General features: G+C 45.8%; 1 protein-coding gene across 2 annotated transcripts in view; it reads left to right on the plus strand.

Moving 5' to 3' along the window:
- The window catches only part of MED16 (mediator complex subunit 16), a 53488-nt gene that overhangs the window by 16087 nt on the left and 21421 nt on the right, over nucleotides 1–15980 (plus strand). For both annotated transcript variants that reach the window (XM_065423983.1, XM_065423984.1), the window contains 4 exons: nucleotides 5550–5645; nucleotides 7772–7883; nucleotides 8318–8457; nucleotides 14469–14659. In XM_065423983.1, coding sequence (XP_065280055.1) covers nucleotides 5550–5645; nucleotides 7772–7883; nucleotides 8318–8457; nucleotides 14469–14659 — 539 coding nt within the window. The remainder of the gene's footprint in view (nucleotides 1–5549; nucleotides 5646–7771; nucleotides 7884–8317; nucleotides 8458–14468; nucleotides 14660–15980) is intronic.

Genomic DNA, 15980 nt, shown 5'->3' on the forward strand with positions numbered 1-15980 from the left:
GCTTGCTGTGTATACTGAAACATATTGTTACGGGGAGAAAATACGCTTGACAATATATTTAACATGATATATACAATGGGCAGAAGACAGGAATACAGGATGGAGTCCGTGCACACGATATCGGTGATCGTTGTCTTCATCAGACCTCTCATCATCATTTGGTCCTGCAGCGCCTCGTAGCATAACTCCCGGTGGTGAAGGCGCTGTCCTGGCGCTTGGTAGGTTTGAGTGATATCACTTCAATCGAGTGACATGAACGATATCAGAGGAGGATCACGGTGTGGAGGTATCGAGAAGTTGTAACTCGGAGGTCACGTCTTGTCACTTGATGCAAGATGCGGTATGGGTCTGAGTAGGGTGAAATCAGCTTCTCACAAAGACCAACTCACTGTGCTGGTTTCCGAAGAAGCACGATGTCACCAGGGTTAAAGTGGTCAGATGCAGTCGTGCAATCTCACATGCCTCGGTCACTCTAGATATGTCATCTCGGGCACATTCTGACATTGTATCTAGAACGGCTGGGAGGATAGTGTCAAACGGTAGTATAGGTTCTCGTCCATACAAAAGAAAAAATGGAGAGAAACCAGCAGAATCATGGCGGGACGTATTGTAGGCAAATGTGATGATCGGCAGAGCGGCCTCCCAGTCACAGTGGTCGGTGGAGATGTACACAGCGAGCATTTCTGTGACAGTTCTATTGAGCTGCTCTGTGAGGCCATTGGTCTGAAGGTGATATGCCATTGTAAACTTGTGCTTTGTAGTGCAGGTGGGCAAGATGTCTTGTACAACCTGTGATAGAAGGTAGCGGCCCCAATCGATAAGAAGTTGTCGGGGAGCGCCGTGGTGGAGTATCACTGCGTTGAGAAGGAAGTCAGCAACGTCAGTTGCACAATTGGTAGGCAGAGCCCCCGTGATCGTGTACTGGGTGATGTAGTCCGTAGCAACTGCTATTGACCTGTACACACTAAGTGATTGAGGAAAAGGGCCAAGGAGACCCAACTCGAAATAATGGCAAAGATGGTGTTTCAATGGGTTGAAGATGGCCAGCTGGTAGGGCTGCTACTTTTTCGCGGTGCTGACAAGATTTACAGGAGGCGACGTAACGGCAAACGGAACGGTAAATACCGGGCCAGAAGAAACAACGCCGAACACGGTCATATATCATTGAGACACCCAGATGACCAGCGGTTGGGACATCATGCAACTTTGTGAGCAGTCTCACGCATATGCTTGGGAACGACCAGTAGCAATTCAGGGCCATCATGGTGCATGTTGTAACAGTACAGTATGCCATCTTGCAGCACAAACATACGCGAAGAGGGTGAAGTTGGCAGGTCCGTCAGGCTTAGAATGATGTCTCTCAGGTAAGGGTCATGTTGTTGCTCATTGGCAATGTCACCAAACGCAGTAAGCATGAGGAAGCAGGTTGACTTGCTGGTCTCAGGCTGGTCTGGGGGGTCTAATGGATGACGTGACAAGCAATCAGCGTCCTCATGCAGTCCGCCGGTCTTGTACACCACTGTGTAAGAGTGCTCTTGGAGACGTAGAGCCCACCGAACGAGACGTCCAGCTGGATCTTTTAAAGACAAAAGCGAGCATAGGGATAGGGCATGGGGATCGGTGATAACCGTGAAAGGCTGTCCGTAGAGGTAGGGGTGAAATTTACCTACTGCCCAAACGAGGGTGACGCATTTACATTCCGTGATTGAGTAATTGCGATCGGCTGGTGACAAAAGACAGCTAGCATACGCAATGACACAGTCACAACTGTGCTCTCTTTGTGTCAATACAGCGCCGATACTGTGGCCGCTGGCATTGGTGAGAACCTCTGTTGGAGTGGACATGTCAAAGTGACCGACGTGAGTTGCGTCATCAGCTCAGCTAATGCATTAGCTTGGTCAGGACCCCAGACAAAAGTTGCGTCTTTCTTAAGAAGCTCCGTTAGAGGGCGTGCAATGTCAGCAAAATTTTGCACGAATCTGCGGAAGTAGGAGCAGAGGCCTACAAAGCTTTGAACGTTAGTTGCGCAGGTGGGCACAGAGAAGCCCTTGACCGCACAAACTTTCTCCAGATTGGGACGAACACTGGAAGAGTCGACGAGGTGTCCGAGCACAGTAAGTTGCTGGCGGCTGAAGTGACATTTCGTTGAATTGAGCTGAAGTTTTGCCTTGTGGCATACTGAAAGAACTGTTGAGAGATGCTCGAGGTGTGTCAAAAGACGACAAACAGACAATGATATCATCGAGGTGGCACAAGCAGATTGTCCACTTTAAGCCGTGAAGGAGGGCGTCCATCATTGGTTCGAATGTTGCGGGAGCATTGCATAACCCGAATGGCATCACCTTAAACTGATAGAGCCCATCAGGTGTAATAAATGCCATCTTTTCACGATCCATGTTATCAACTGCAATCTGCCTATAACCGGAACAAAGGACTGTTGAAGAAAAATACTTGAAACCACTGATACAGCCAAGGGCGTCATCTATCCGAGGTAAGGGGTACATGTCTTTTCTTGTTACTTGTTTGAGACTCCGGTGGTCGATACAGAAGTGCCAGCTGCTGTCCTTCTTTCTAATGAGCACAACAGGACATGCCCATGGGCTTGAAGAAGGTTCGATGATATCATGGGCAAGCATTTTGTCAACTTCCTTTTGTATAACTTGGCGCCCAGCGGAGGAGACACGATAGGGACATCGGTGTATGGGTTTGGCATCGCCGGTGTGAATCCGATGCTTTACAGCTGTTGTTTGGCCCAGTGGTCGGTCACTGAGATCAAAAATGTCCTGATACGACATGAGCTGACCTCGAAGCGTGTGTACGTGTTCGTCCGGAAGGTCAGTGGCGATCATCTTTGTTATGTTACCTAACATCGAAAAGTCCGAATCAATAGCAGCAGGAGGCGGTGCAGCAGGCTCAGTTAAGATGGAAACATGATAGTCGGAGGCTGGAGCTAGGGTTGCAAGAGAGATACCCTGGGGTATCACTTGAAGGCGTAGTCCAAAATTCACAATAGGTAGACATGTAGCATTGCCCTTTATACTGATGACTGAGTGCAGAACATGATACTCTGCTAACAGAGGACGGTAGCGCTGGGCGACACAATGTCATTGCCGGCATCCAGAGGGGGATCAGGAGAGACATCTGTGTATGTCATGGCCATATGTGGTAGACAAATGTAATCGACGGAACACAGCTGACTCGGCGCAGGATCAGAAGGCTCAACGGCATGAGGTAAGGCAAGCTGGATAACTCCTGCAGAGCTCTCAATAAGAGCCAAATGTGCCGAGAGAAAGTCAAGTCCTAAAATAATTGCATGTGGGCACTGATCCAAGACGTAAAACAAAACTGAAGTGTGGTGTCCGGCAACAGGTACACAGGCGGTACACAACCCAGCAACAGCCGGAGTCACACCATTGGCTAAGTGGACTACAGTGATCAGAGCAGGGGTAAGAACTTTCTTCAGACGAATACAGAGGTTTGAGTTCATGACCGATATGTGGGCGCTGGTGTCAACGAGTGTGATGACAGGTATACTGCCAACGTCTACGTTGATGAGGTTGTGATGCCCAGGAAGTGTGAGCAGAGGAATTTAGAGCCGGGTCGTCGTGGCAGGCACACCTCTCGGAGCTGCACCCGTCAGTTTTCCGATGAGCGGCGGGAGTATGTGGGAGAAGGAGAGCAACGACGCAGAGGTGAGCGGGGCAGGTGTTTGGATGGCGAAGGGGAGTGCTTTGATCGTGCTGGTGGTGATGATGGCAGAGCGCTGTCATCGTCATTGTGTACCGGCACTCAGGAACTACCACCTGGACGTCGGATGTTTCGATAGCTTGGCCAAGGCTGCGAGTTCCAAGTACTGCGACAATGGTGGGAAATGTGTCCAACGCATCCTCAAGAGAAGCAGATGGGCCTGTCATCGGAAGTGCGTCATTCTGCAGAATTCTGATAATGAAAATGAACTGTGTGGCATCTGTATAAGTCGGAGGTGGCGGGCGGGCGTTAGTCAGGTTCGTTGACTGGGCAAAGCGTCTGTAAGCCTGCGTTTGCTAGTTCTTGATGGACAAGGGTTTGGATAAGGGAAATGGTTGTATGGGACTCGTTGGGGTTGCGCACCTGAAGAGGAACTGGGGAGGCAGCTTCAACCTTGCTGCGGATGATGCGCACAATATTGTCAGATGCAGCAGGAATGGGTGGAACGGGTGGGAGACGGAGGTAATAATAATAATAATATTTGGGGTTTTACGTGCCAAAACCACTTTCTGATTATGAGGCACGCCGTAGTGGAGGACTCCGGAAATTTTGACCACCTGGGGTTCTTTAACGTGCACCTAAATCTAAGCACACAGGTGTTTTCGCATTTTGCCCCCATCGAAATGCGGCCGCCGTGGCCGGGATTCGATCCCGCGACCTCGTGCTCAGCAGCCCAACACCATAGCCACTGAGCAACCACGGCGGGTAAGACGGAGGTCCTAGCAGGTAGACGTCACAGCCGTGTTTGGAAGATGTGTGAAGTTCGGAGTGTAATAAAGTAAAGTTAGGAAGATGTTATTAAATAGGCGCATTATTTTTTGGTTAATACAATGTCTTTGAACTTGATTTTATCCATCAAAATTATTGGAGCACAAGGGGCAGGAAGAAAATAGTATTCACAGGGCACTGCTTCTTGCCCAAGCAGCTACAATGCAACCTTTGACATACTGTTGGGTTATTCCTTTTGTGTAAGTAATTCAACTACAATTGTGCTTGTAGATATTGGACTGAATGTGTTTGAGCTCTGTGGGCTTAGGAAAGTTTTAAAGGTATGAGCACAACAAGCTTTTGACCTTTAATAATGATAGCGATTATGTGGTGATTATCTCAGTAGAGAGTACATGTGTGCATAATCTGCTACATCTGCATCTCTGTCTCCATCATTGTGGGTTCAGCTGTCTCCATTTTGGTTAACACTTATGGACTCCCTTGTGTGCCCCTCCACGATATATGTGTCTCACGGGAATTACAGTAGTGCCTAACTCTGTGCACTTAGAGTAGTGGACCTGAAAGTTGCAACTGTCACAGACCCTTTCCTCTCTTGCATGTTGTCCTGGGGCCGTTTTGCATATTTTCTCTCCTATGCAAAAAGCACCAATACAGAACAGATGTCAAGCTGGAGACACAACAATTACGACCATTTTGTAATTGCATCTGCCAGGATTGCCTTTTAGGTTATGTTTATCTCACTTATCTCACTTCCATTGTGTGAGTATCGAGGAATGAATGCAACAGGGATGACATTGCATTTAATTAAAGGCAACCAGAGTAGCAAGTACAGTTCATAAACAGTCCTGTTCCTTGTTTAGCATTGTATTTGTGTCACCATGAATTACGTGCTCTCACGCAAACAACCTGAAGTTTCTTTTCTTTTAAAGGGGGTTGACACATGTTGGTTACAGCTCTTGAGTCTAGAGCAGACCCCACAGGCCTTTTTTAACCCTTTGAGGTCTCCTTGGGTTTGCAGACCTGCAGTTTGAGAAACACTTCTTTAGAGGATGTTCTCAACAAATTTGATGCAGGCACTCCAGTGAGCCCCAGCTACACAATGACCCTCCTGGAACACTGTCTCATGACGGGCACTGACTGGTGGGACGTCCTTCTCAGCTTGAGACCAGGTGGGCAATTCGGTATGCATAGGTGTTGTGACATCTCAACACACTACAAGTGACATAACATGAAAATTATGCAGATCCCACAACTATAGGAATCAACGTAAGCGAAGCAATCACACCCACTTCACCACACCTAACTGACTGTGTGCTGCTGTGCCAAGTCATCCCCAATGTGCACTCTCCATTTGGCTGTGGTGGTTGATGATGTCATCACTTGTGCCAGCCATTCAACCTCTCCTCTTGCCTTCATCCTCTCCATGCCACCTTTTTTCCTCTCCTCAACGCCTGGACCCTCCTATCCATAGTCCAACCAACATAAAATATAAACATGTCGGATGCTACAAAAAAAAAAAGAAGCTTTGCTTAATAGTAACCTCTGTAGTGACCCTAGTAATGCAGAAATGTAACTTCTACAGTCACCGAATCCAACCAATAAACGCAGCACCAAAACCTATCCACATACACACGCAAGCACGCAAACCAAAAGGCACGGTAATTGCAACACACCGAGTATAGTAAATGAACTGCAGATTCAATAGAAGCACATTCACCAGCCCTTTAAGTGGACCAATGTTATCATGCAAATGTATAATCACCATGCATTGTGTGCAGGCAGGTCTCTGTAGTCATAGTGGTCCCGTACTATTTTCAGCCACAAATTCAATATTTGAAGAAATCGAATATCAATTTCTAAAATCGTAGTATTCGAATTGAAGCTGAAATATTCGAATAATACAAGTTTAAATATTCACACAGCCTCCATTACACGCTAGATTGCACTGTCTTGTGGGCTTGTGTACATAGGCGGGGCGGACTGGCTTGGGCTTTAATGGCTGGCTCAGCTTAGCATCTGTGATCTGTGTGTGTGGTTCAAATATGCTTTTCTGTCATAACAACCAGGTCACTAAAGAATTGTATTGTATGAAGTACTTCATAGATGCATCCGTTGGGGGTTCCCTCTATATTGCTACACTCTAGTTAATTTGACTTAAAGGGGCCCTGAACCACTTTTTATTGAAGTGAAGAAAGGCATTTGAAGTACTTCAATGAGTTCAACATAAGCGGAGTTATTAGCAATCAAACAGGGCCTCCACTGTGCTCCCGTTCCTTCTTCGGTGCCTTGCACTGCGAAGACTACGGTGCAATGGGGCATGCCCGCAACGCTCCGCTTTTTAAATGTCACCGTAGTGCACAGTTAGAATTTCATTTGGGATGTTAACATAGATGCCACGACTTCTCCCTTTGGTGCTTACAATGCACTAAACATAAGCCAGATGCGGTTGTCCTCAGCAATCTGCAGTGCGCTTAGCCAGTGGACTCGCGGCGGTACTCTGCGGCGACTGCAGTATCTACGCCATGTAGCCGACTGCAGCTTGATATCAGCTATCGGCCATTAGCAGCCATCTAAGGGAATGACGAAATAGTGCGTCCAATGACGAATTAGTGTGTCTAAAAGAGAGCGAGGACAGGGCCTTCTGTTAAAAGAGGGCGTTTGACCGAAAGGTGACTTCGTGATATGCTTGCGAGCTCCACACACCGCATACGACAAAAAAAACTTGGCTGAGATGTTCACAGCAGCGTATGCTACCCGCGGACTATGTTATTTCACCAAGCTCGAGGGGTGGTTCAGGGCCCTTTTAAGAAATCTTGCACGAACAAGGGGAGTAGTGACCTTCTAGTTTAGTATGTCTTCATTCCTTACTTTTGTTAGCTTTTTCTTCATATTGTTATGTCGCATGCCTGTAGTATTTCCATAGACATCATTTTCATTGTTGCTTTTGTTCTCTTCATCATGATGTAACATAAATGTGTTGTCTTGGTCAGAATAACTCCATTTGAAAGTGTGAATCTCTTCGTTTTCTCTCTCTCTTCTGTTTTATTTCTTATCTTTTCTCCTTTCTATTACATTGTGCATCTGACAACAGTTTTAGTGGGTACGGCCTGTTCTGGCTTTCTCAGTCTCTTATTTGGTTGAACAAAATTTCTTCTTGTATCAAACTTTGTTTTTTGGTATGTACTCAACTCACAGTAACTCAGTTTGTCTATTCTTTTAGTATGTTAACTTGTACGTCGATTTGTGATAATGTGAAGAGTGAACGCTGAATGGCAATATATTGTTTCGTTTCCAGGAGTGATAGAAACTATTTGTGACAAGTTCACTGAGATCTTCAATAAGCAGCCACCTGGAACCCAGCAGTGCTTTCTTAGTAGGTTTCTGTCTATCAAGGGATCCCTGTATAGGTCAGTGTAATATTTCCATTCTCCCTAATGAAGCCTTTCAGTCATGAATTGCAACAGGACAGGAATGTTAAACTATCAGTTCTTTATGCAAGTAGTTGCAGACATTTAGAGAAAAAAAAACTCTGTAGAGTGATTATTAATTGTACAATTTCTGGCGTCCTGATAGCAGCACAAAATGTAGAATATTCTGGAATTTTCTTGTGTCCTCAACAATGCTGTGCTGTTTGACAGCAACAACAACAACAGTGTAATAAAATTGCAGCAGCTCTTCATTTGAGGGCTTCAGGCATATCGGTACAAGGCAAAGCTCGGATAAGTACCACTGATTAGTACTACCGAAACCTTTGTGGGCCTGTTTAATCTTCAGGACGTATGAGAACTGTTTTTACATGCTGCACTGGTGGCTGACACTGCTGCCTGGTATTTCTGTGCAGGTGCCTCAGCAATGGCCAGCCCAAGGCTGGTGACTGCCATGCTCAGATCATGCTGAATGCTGTGTCTGCTGTGATGAAGGGCCTGCTTAGGCCCAGGGATTTATCCAGCCATGAGAAGGGCCCTGCTGAAACACTTTCTGGTGGGGACGTGGTGTCATTTATTTAGAGCGCAGCTCTTTGGCGCCTGTTCCTGCGTTGAGCGTCGGCGTGCTTCGGCGGTGTAAACGAGCAAACAAGCACAGTGAGAGATGAAAGAGTGAACGCAGAGTGCAGCGGGGGATTAAATACAGTGAGAGCAAAGGGAGCGTGAGGAGGAAAGCGGAGGAGGAGGGTGCAGTAGAAGCATGAGGAAGAATGGGGAGGAAGCCACCTTGAAGCGCCACCAGATGGTGCTCATGTGTGCGCATCCATGGCGGTGGCGGCAGCGGCCCTGCGGGGGAATGAGAAAAAGAAGAACCAGAAAGTTTGCCTTCCAGTTCTCAAATTACAGTTGCATAAGCTGCAGTTGCCGGGAAGCGGCAACTGTGTGGCCTGTCTATATACAGTAGAACCTTGTTAATAAGTTCCTGTTACGTACATTTTCCCGGCACCACAGTTTGCAATTGAGAACACAAAAGCAAACCCAATAGAGTTATGCTCATATTTACTGGTTCATACATTCCTGGAAAACAAGATTTTTTGACATCAACATTCAATACGTCGCCAAACTGTGATTGTATATATTTTCCGGCAACTAGATCCCATGTAAAAAAGAAATTCGCGAGGCGTACACGATCGAGAACAGTATATAGCTGCCCGCCGTGGCAGCTTCACCAGAATACTTTCCCGCCCGTCTCACATGAAAACGTTGGCACGCACTCAGTTTCTCATTTCAGCATTTCAGTACCAGCAAATCTTCCGAGTCGTCACACGTGGCATTCACAGCTATCACCACCAATCCTATTGCGATAAACAGCTTCGCCTATCTGTTTCACAGTTCATGGTGCAGTCGGAAGCGTAGCGCGTGCTTTTAACAGGCAATAACCGAAACATGATGCGGTTTTTCTCGCAATTTTTTCAAAAACATATGAATGAGGTTCTACTGTATACAGTGAAACCTCGTTAAATTGTAGTTGGCTGGAGCTCGGAAAAACTATGTACTAAATGGTAGTACTGATTAACCGAAATAGCATGTGATGGCCTCCTACCTGTCAAAAGCACAACTCAGAGAGAGTGCAATGAAAGGGAAAAAAACATACAGTATTTATTCACTTACGCGCGACAAAAGTGTTATTTTCGTTTGATGCCGCGGTGGCCTCAAACTTACTGAAGCTGCGAGCGAGCTTTTCGGCCAGCCTCCTTTTCTCTGCAAACACATGCATGGCATATTCCTTGTTGTCGTTGCATATTCTCCATGCACGGGTGCGGTAGCGTTGCAGATGTTGTGGGGCGCCTTTTGCATTTGCTGGGTGCTGTTCTCGTCGTGACGATTGCATTCATGAGGCGGACGTGCCTCACGAATTCAGGCCCATGCCTCAGCACGGGCCTGAATCGCCCGTGCTTCGCTTTCCGTGTTGTCCTCATCACTGTTGCTAGGCGACACTTCGACAACGAGGCAACGATGGCGAAAAGTCGAACGACATAGTCGACATCTCTTCGCGGTGGCAGCAGCGCTGCTGAGCAACTTCGCATGCCAAATGCCACACATCGTAGTCAACAGTAGATTCCTGTCACGTGCCAGTGCCAACTTCTTCGTGTCTTGTTCGATAGCACGAATGATGTCTAATTTTTCTTCTATGCTGAGCACCCGGCGTGTTTTTTTCATCCGAGCTTTGGCATGATGCGAGTACTTTGTTGCACGATTCCACAATGCTCTGTGGCACGGCGCTGAAATGATGTTGATGTTGATGTGCCTTCACACACAAGCGCACAGGACGCTTGGAGGCCGTTGTTCTGATACATGGTTCCGATCTCTGAGGCTTGTTGTTCTGCCGGGCGACCTGATGGAGACGACGATGGAGACTACTTTTAAAACGAAACTACTGTTTAAGCGGGTACAGTTTAACCCTTTCAGGCGCCACTTGCAATTATGCATAGAAAAAAATCTTTTTATATATAAACATTCTTTTTGGGACCTAAGAAACACAAAACCATTGAATTCTTGAAAGTTATTATGAAACTTTATTATTTGCAACATCGTACACAATTGTGTACACAGCGCCTCGGTGGTCACAAAATTCACTTGTGGAAGGCGAGGAAGCAATTGCTCTCTTTCGTCAGGCACAGTTGCACGGCGCATTTCATGCAGAATATCCGGGTGCCTCATGTGCACTTCTCGAGCTTGCACCTAATTCGCAAGTTCTGGTCGTGGGATTCGGACCAATGGTCAAAGGAGTCGTAGTGCGCGTCGGTGCAAGGCTGCGATATTCTTGCTTTTTTGCCATATCTTTGGTTGTGGTGCTTGGATCTCTGCAAGAGAAGGCCTTCCACGCTTTTTCTCGGGTAGTACCGATTTAATTAATGCTTCGGCAGCTTGCAAGAAAGCGAAAATTCATCAAATATAGGAGTTTAGCTCCAGGCAGCGTTTGATTGTCACAGTGGTAGTCCAGCCAAGAATTGCAGATACCCAGGTTCGCAAAAGGAAAAAACACTCTGTGTCCACTTCTTCAGCTTGCGTTTGCCCTGCAGCAGCGTCTTCCTCTTTTGTGAGGTTGGTGAACGCAGCTGCAACGCAGGCGTCGGTCGCTTCGCACGTGGCTTCTTCTTCGTCACTTTCCCCAACGTCTGAAACATTTATCAGCAATGAGCTCCAAAAGCCTTTCAGCTGTCTTTTGGGTTTTCTTATACTTGTTTGCAGTGTAGAAAGAACGACGAATGGCCAAAAAACCTGGAAAGAAAATCAAAGCAACTCTCAGCGTTCTTCATTTCTGCAGCGACCACGGCGCTTTGTACACAATCGTGTACACATGCGCGTGCGAGCGTTAGCGTTCGGTCATCTCCTCAGAAAGGATAAAATTATCACTCCTCGGTACTTCATATGATGCACAAGTGCGTCTGATTTTTTTCGCTTGCCACAATAAAAAAAAGTGGCTCTAAAAAAAATAAGAACTTGACTCACCGCTCTTTGCTGCTCCGGCGTCCACCATTTCTTGTTTTGATATGAACATCTTCACCGAAATGCGATAGATCGTGCCCAAAATGCACATGGTTGTCAGTTTAAAGTTTGGGAATGTGCTAAAACCAACCTAATAGAAAATTGCGCTCCCTAAACGTGAAAAAAACACCAGAAGTACAATGTACACAATTGTGTACAAGGCGCCTTAAAGGGTTAATGAGGTTTTACTATATATAGTGCCGTGCATCGTGGCTCTGCCACTTGGTGCAATGTCCAGTGCGATGCCTCAATATATCACGAAATTCAAACACGTATACAGCTGCGCTCAAATTTCCATTAGGGAGTGTCTTAATCGTGAGTGATCTTTTTATTCACACCAGTCTGTAAAGGCTTGTTTAAGTAAAACTCTTTGTTTTTAGGAGTTTTGTTTCGTGGGTTTTCTTGTTTCTGCTGAGTTGGTGTGTTATATCTTGCTTACACTTCAATGGTGCAAGTTTATAGTTGAACATACTTCCGAAGAAAACAAAAGGCCCAAACTGTGATGCCAGTCATTTCTGATTGGGTTGCGTATTTACATAGCTGTTTCCTTGAAAGTTTTTGCCTAAGTGTCTGATTATGTTACTGCTGTTCAGAACTTCACATTTACTCACTATGCACAGCCTATTGTTTATGTGTGCGCTGGGTGCTCACATGTTTTTGTGGCACGTACAGGCACGGAGCTGTGAAACCGTGTTATAGATGGGGAATTGCAGTTATGAAAGTGTATGCATCTTGCAGTGTAAGAAAACAACGTGCCGGCTTCTCTTCTGTTAAAATGTTGGAAATGAGAAAAACAAGTGGTAAATCAGTCAGATGCTGTTCAGCATTCATGTTTTATGAGTGTTGTACATGTACATTTTATCAAAACAGATTTGTGCTAGTTTGCATTTCATAGCCTTTTCTTTTTCTGTAGTATGAGCTCTTGAGAAGCCCTGTGTAACATAAGCCCTATATTTATCCCGTGCTCTTCATTACCTGTGTACTGTTGTTAGTGTTGGTGTTAGATTTTAGGTGTTCTGGCACAAATTGTTTTTTTAGAAAAGTCATCCATGAACACAGATTCTACACATAGTTTGCATGTGACACCACATCTGTCATCTATCCTAGCTGTCCACCATTGCCAGGCACCCTGCTTGTATGGCCATGTATTCGCCGTTTGCTTTGATGCATACACGCCATGTGTTTATGGTCCTAGAAACTGTGTGATGGCAAAAGTTAGATGTCCTAAATTTTTCCCTTCGTACATGATGGTCTTGCAGGGCTAATGTGAACTTGCCATAAAGAAAAGGTTGACATGTGTGATGGTGTGGATGCGTACAATATGCACGTCAGTGCAGCTGCGGCTTCAAGCACCAGGGGGCTCCCAGCCATGATGCAAACAGATATGATTACAAATACCTGATGCTGTCTGGGAACTATGTCACTCTGCAAGAAATGGAGGTTCGCAAATCACTGTAGAACGGATACATACGAGAGACTGGATGAAGAAGATGATGGGACTAGCTGGAAATGGCAACTAAGGGATTGACACTTTAATGACGAAATATACCTGCCAGCAGGCCATATGGCGTATGTGCAAGCTGCCATCACAGGAGGCCAATTTCTTGATTTATTTTAATCAACAGTTGCCCTAAGGAAATTCATCTCCCTATCAGTGAGGCACAGTGACATGTCACTGATGCATGTGGCTTTTTTCCTAATTATGTGGAGTGCCTCCAGAATCTCTCATTCATTTCTTGTTTTCTCACGGCCTAAGATACTCGTGCTGCCAAACACGAGTGTGCACCCGCACTGTCTACAATGACTTGGCAAATGAAGTAAGTATCTTAGGCCGTGGAAAAACAAGGTATGAAAGGTTGTATCATAAGCCAAGCATGTAAGCTTCATAATGTGTACCTAAATGTCACTTGTGTTATTTGAACTTCAGAATAGTGGCTAGCTGGGCTTGTTGGTACAAACATATTCTTTAGCAAACAGCGCGAATAGCGGCACACAGAAAAGATTGAAGAAGGTTGCAGGAAGGGTGGGTGTTTCGGTTGTATTTTCAGCCCCAGGAAAGCTGAACACCTTATCCAGAAGAGTCAGCGAAGACAAACCCCACAAAAAAAAGTTTGCTACAAGAAGCATCAGGAGCCCCTCACCAGCTGCATCACAGGAGTTGTTTATGAAATACCCTTGAAGTGCGGGTGCTCCTAAATAGGACAAACGGGACGCTGCCTCAGTGATCACCTCTGGGTGCATGTCAACAACATAAAACTAAAATACAGCAGCAGTCTTGCTCTGCATTGCAGGTTGTGTAAATGCATTCCCTATTTGAGAAAAGTCACTGTCATCCAAACGCATGCTAACCAGCGCACGCGTGAAATTATCAAAGCATTTGCCATCATCCAACGTGGTCCTTCATGCATAAGTTCACCATCCATCCAGTTATTAGACAAGGAAATTGCATATCTGCAAATTTAACCGATCTCCATCCACCTGCACTCTCAAACCATTCTTTTCATGTTTTCACATCATTTATGCTTTTACTATTACTTCTCTACCTATATACTCTACGCTCGTGCAAGAAACATACTTGTTGGAAGTCAGCGTCTGTGTCGTGTGCCTCTTTTCTGTGTCCCGCTATTTGCCTTGTTTGCTAAAGAATGTGTTATTTGGTTACATCATTTCTGTACTGTAGTGCCCGTACACCCTCAACAGCATCTACAAGATGTTTCATGCACCCCACAGCAGCTGTATCCTCCAATAGAGCCTCCCAGAGTCTTGCTGCTGAGCAAGAAGCCACAGGTTTGATTACCTGGCCACAGAGACTGCGTTCCAGTAGGAGTGGAATGCAAGAATGCTTGTGCACTTAAGAGTTAGGTGCATGTCATAGAGCTCCAGGTAGTTGAAATTAACTTGGAGCCTTTAGCGGCTTATTAAAATGAAAATTCACGTTCCTGTTGTGCTGCATCTCGTTTGTTTTCTTGCCCAGTTGCTTGGGCTCATTTCGTTCTGCTGCCTTTGTTGGCTATGCAGCGGTGATGGGCAGCCGGGAAGTTATCAGCAACCTGGACAAGGTGCTGCTGCACCTTGAAACCAAGGAGTTCTCGGTGGAGCCCCTGATACTGCAGTCACTGCAGCAGCTCACCCAGTGGGTGGCTGACCTCACGCTGCACCTCATGGCCTCCCTGCCACAGCAAGTCTACAACCACATGCGTTTCCCAGGGGTGTGTAGTGCCTTGATATTTTAGAGCAAAGCTGTTAACGGGCTGCTCACCAGGCCCCATCATAAGTTTTATTTATGCACTGGCAGTTGCGCACCATCATACATACTATATCTCAGTTGTACCTTGCAGCTCTGTGGAAGCTGCAGGACTCCTTAGCCAATAGTAAGGGCAAAAGCCCTGTCAAGATGTGTTCCTCCACGTCGCGTTATCCGCTCGGTGTCTGCTTGCCATCCTGCTCCTCTGGTGCCTTGATACAACAAATGTTTTGGTGCTGTAGCTATAAACTGCATTTACATGAATGTGACAGTGGTGCTTTTCCTCATCTAAATATTCTTTCTCAGCAGTTTCTTGCAGCCTCCTTAGCCAACAGCAGGGGTGAATGCTCCTCTAAATGTGTTCACCCATGCTGCATCGTCTGGTCAGCACCTAGTTTGCAGTGTGCTTGGCATCACCATCATGTACTGTACTAGAGCAGAGTAGTAAATTAATGATGTAGCGAACAATTAGGCTTTCAGAGTGATCCGCATTGTTAATTCATCACCAGAATTAATGTTGTTGGTCCTTCTGCTAAGTTGAAATGAAACACCCTTATGGCTCCATGCTGTTTCTGTGGGCCTAGCAGTGTCAAAACAAGCAGCTGATCTGAATAATAACAACAAAACACACCTAATGCATTGATAAGAGTAAGTGATGACTGAGTTAACTGTTTATTTCTTGGATGTCAGGACAGTAAGCAAGTAACAAGCCTGAATTCAAATCAGCGTGGGCACTCTGGGTTGTCTGGATACTTCCATGTTGCTATGTAATCATGGTTACTGGCAGTAACCGCCACAATATTTCGCGGTATATGATGTGCGTGTGCAGTGAGCCTAACGGCATTGTGCATCACTGCTATGCATCATGTACCTAAATCTACATCTAATCTAAATATAAATGCTAAATCTCTCTAATTCTACCAATGAATAGACATCTGTGTTGCATTCCATAACATTAGATTTCAAGATGTGAAAATGATAACACGACTAAACCTAACATGCAAGGGTGAATTCAAGCTCAAATGTACAGTAACATGGGATATGAATGTGCATGTTGAAGCAGTTCTGGTTCACAGGTATGTGTGTTTCTGAGACAAGGGGAACGTGAAGCGAAGTATTTAATTGGACAAAAAATTTAAACACCATTAGGAATCACAGTTAACATAAAAGATGGGCAATGTAAAAAGTGATACCAAGCTGCCTGTTAAACCACTCAGCTTTTCCTCGGCACACCGCCGCAAATGCCTCTCGTGTGTCACGTCTGCCCTCTAGCCACCTTTCTCTCC

The sequence above is a fragment of the Dermacentor albipictus genome, chromosome 4, assembly GCF_038994185.2.
Source record: "Dermacentor albipictus isolate Rhodes 1998 colony chromosome 4, USDA_Dalb.pri_finalv2, whole genome shotgun sequence".
Classification (NCBI taxonomy): Eukaryota; Metazoa; Arthropoda; class Arachnida; order Ixodida; family Ixodidae; genus Dermacentor; species Dermacentor albipictus.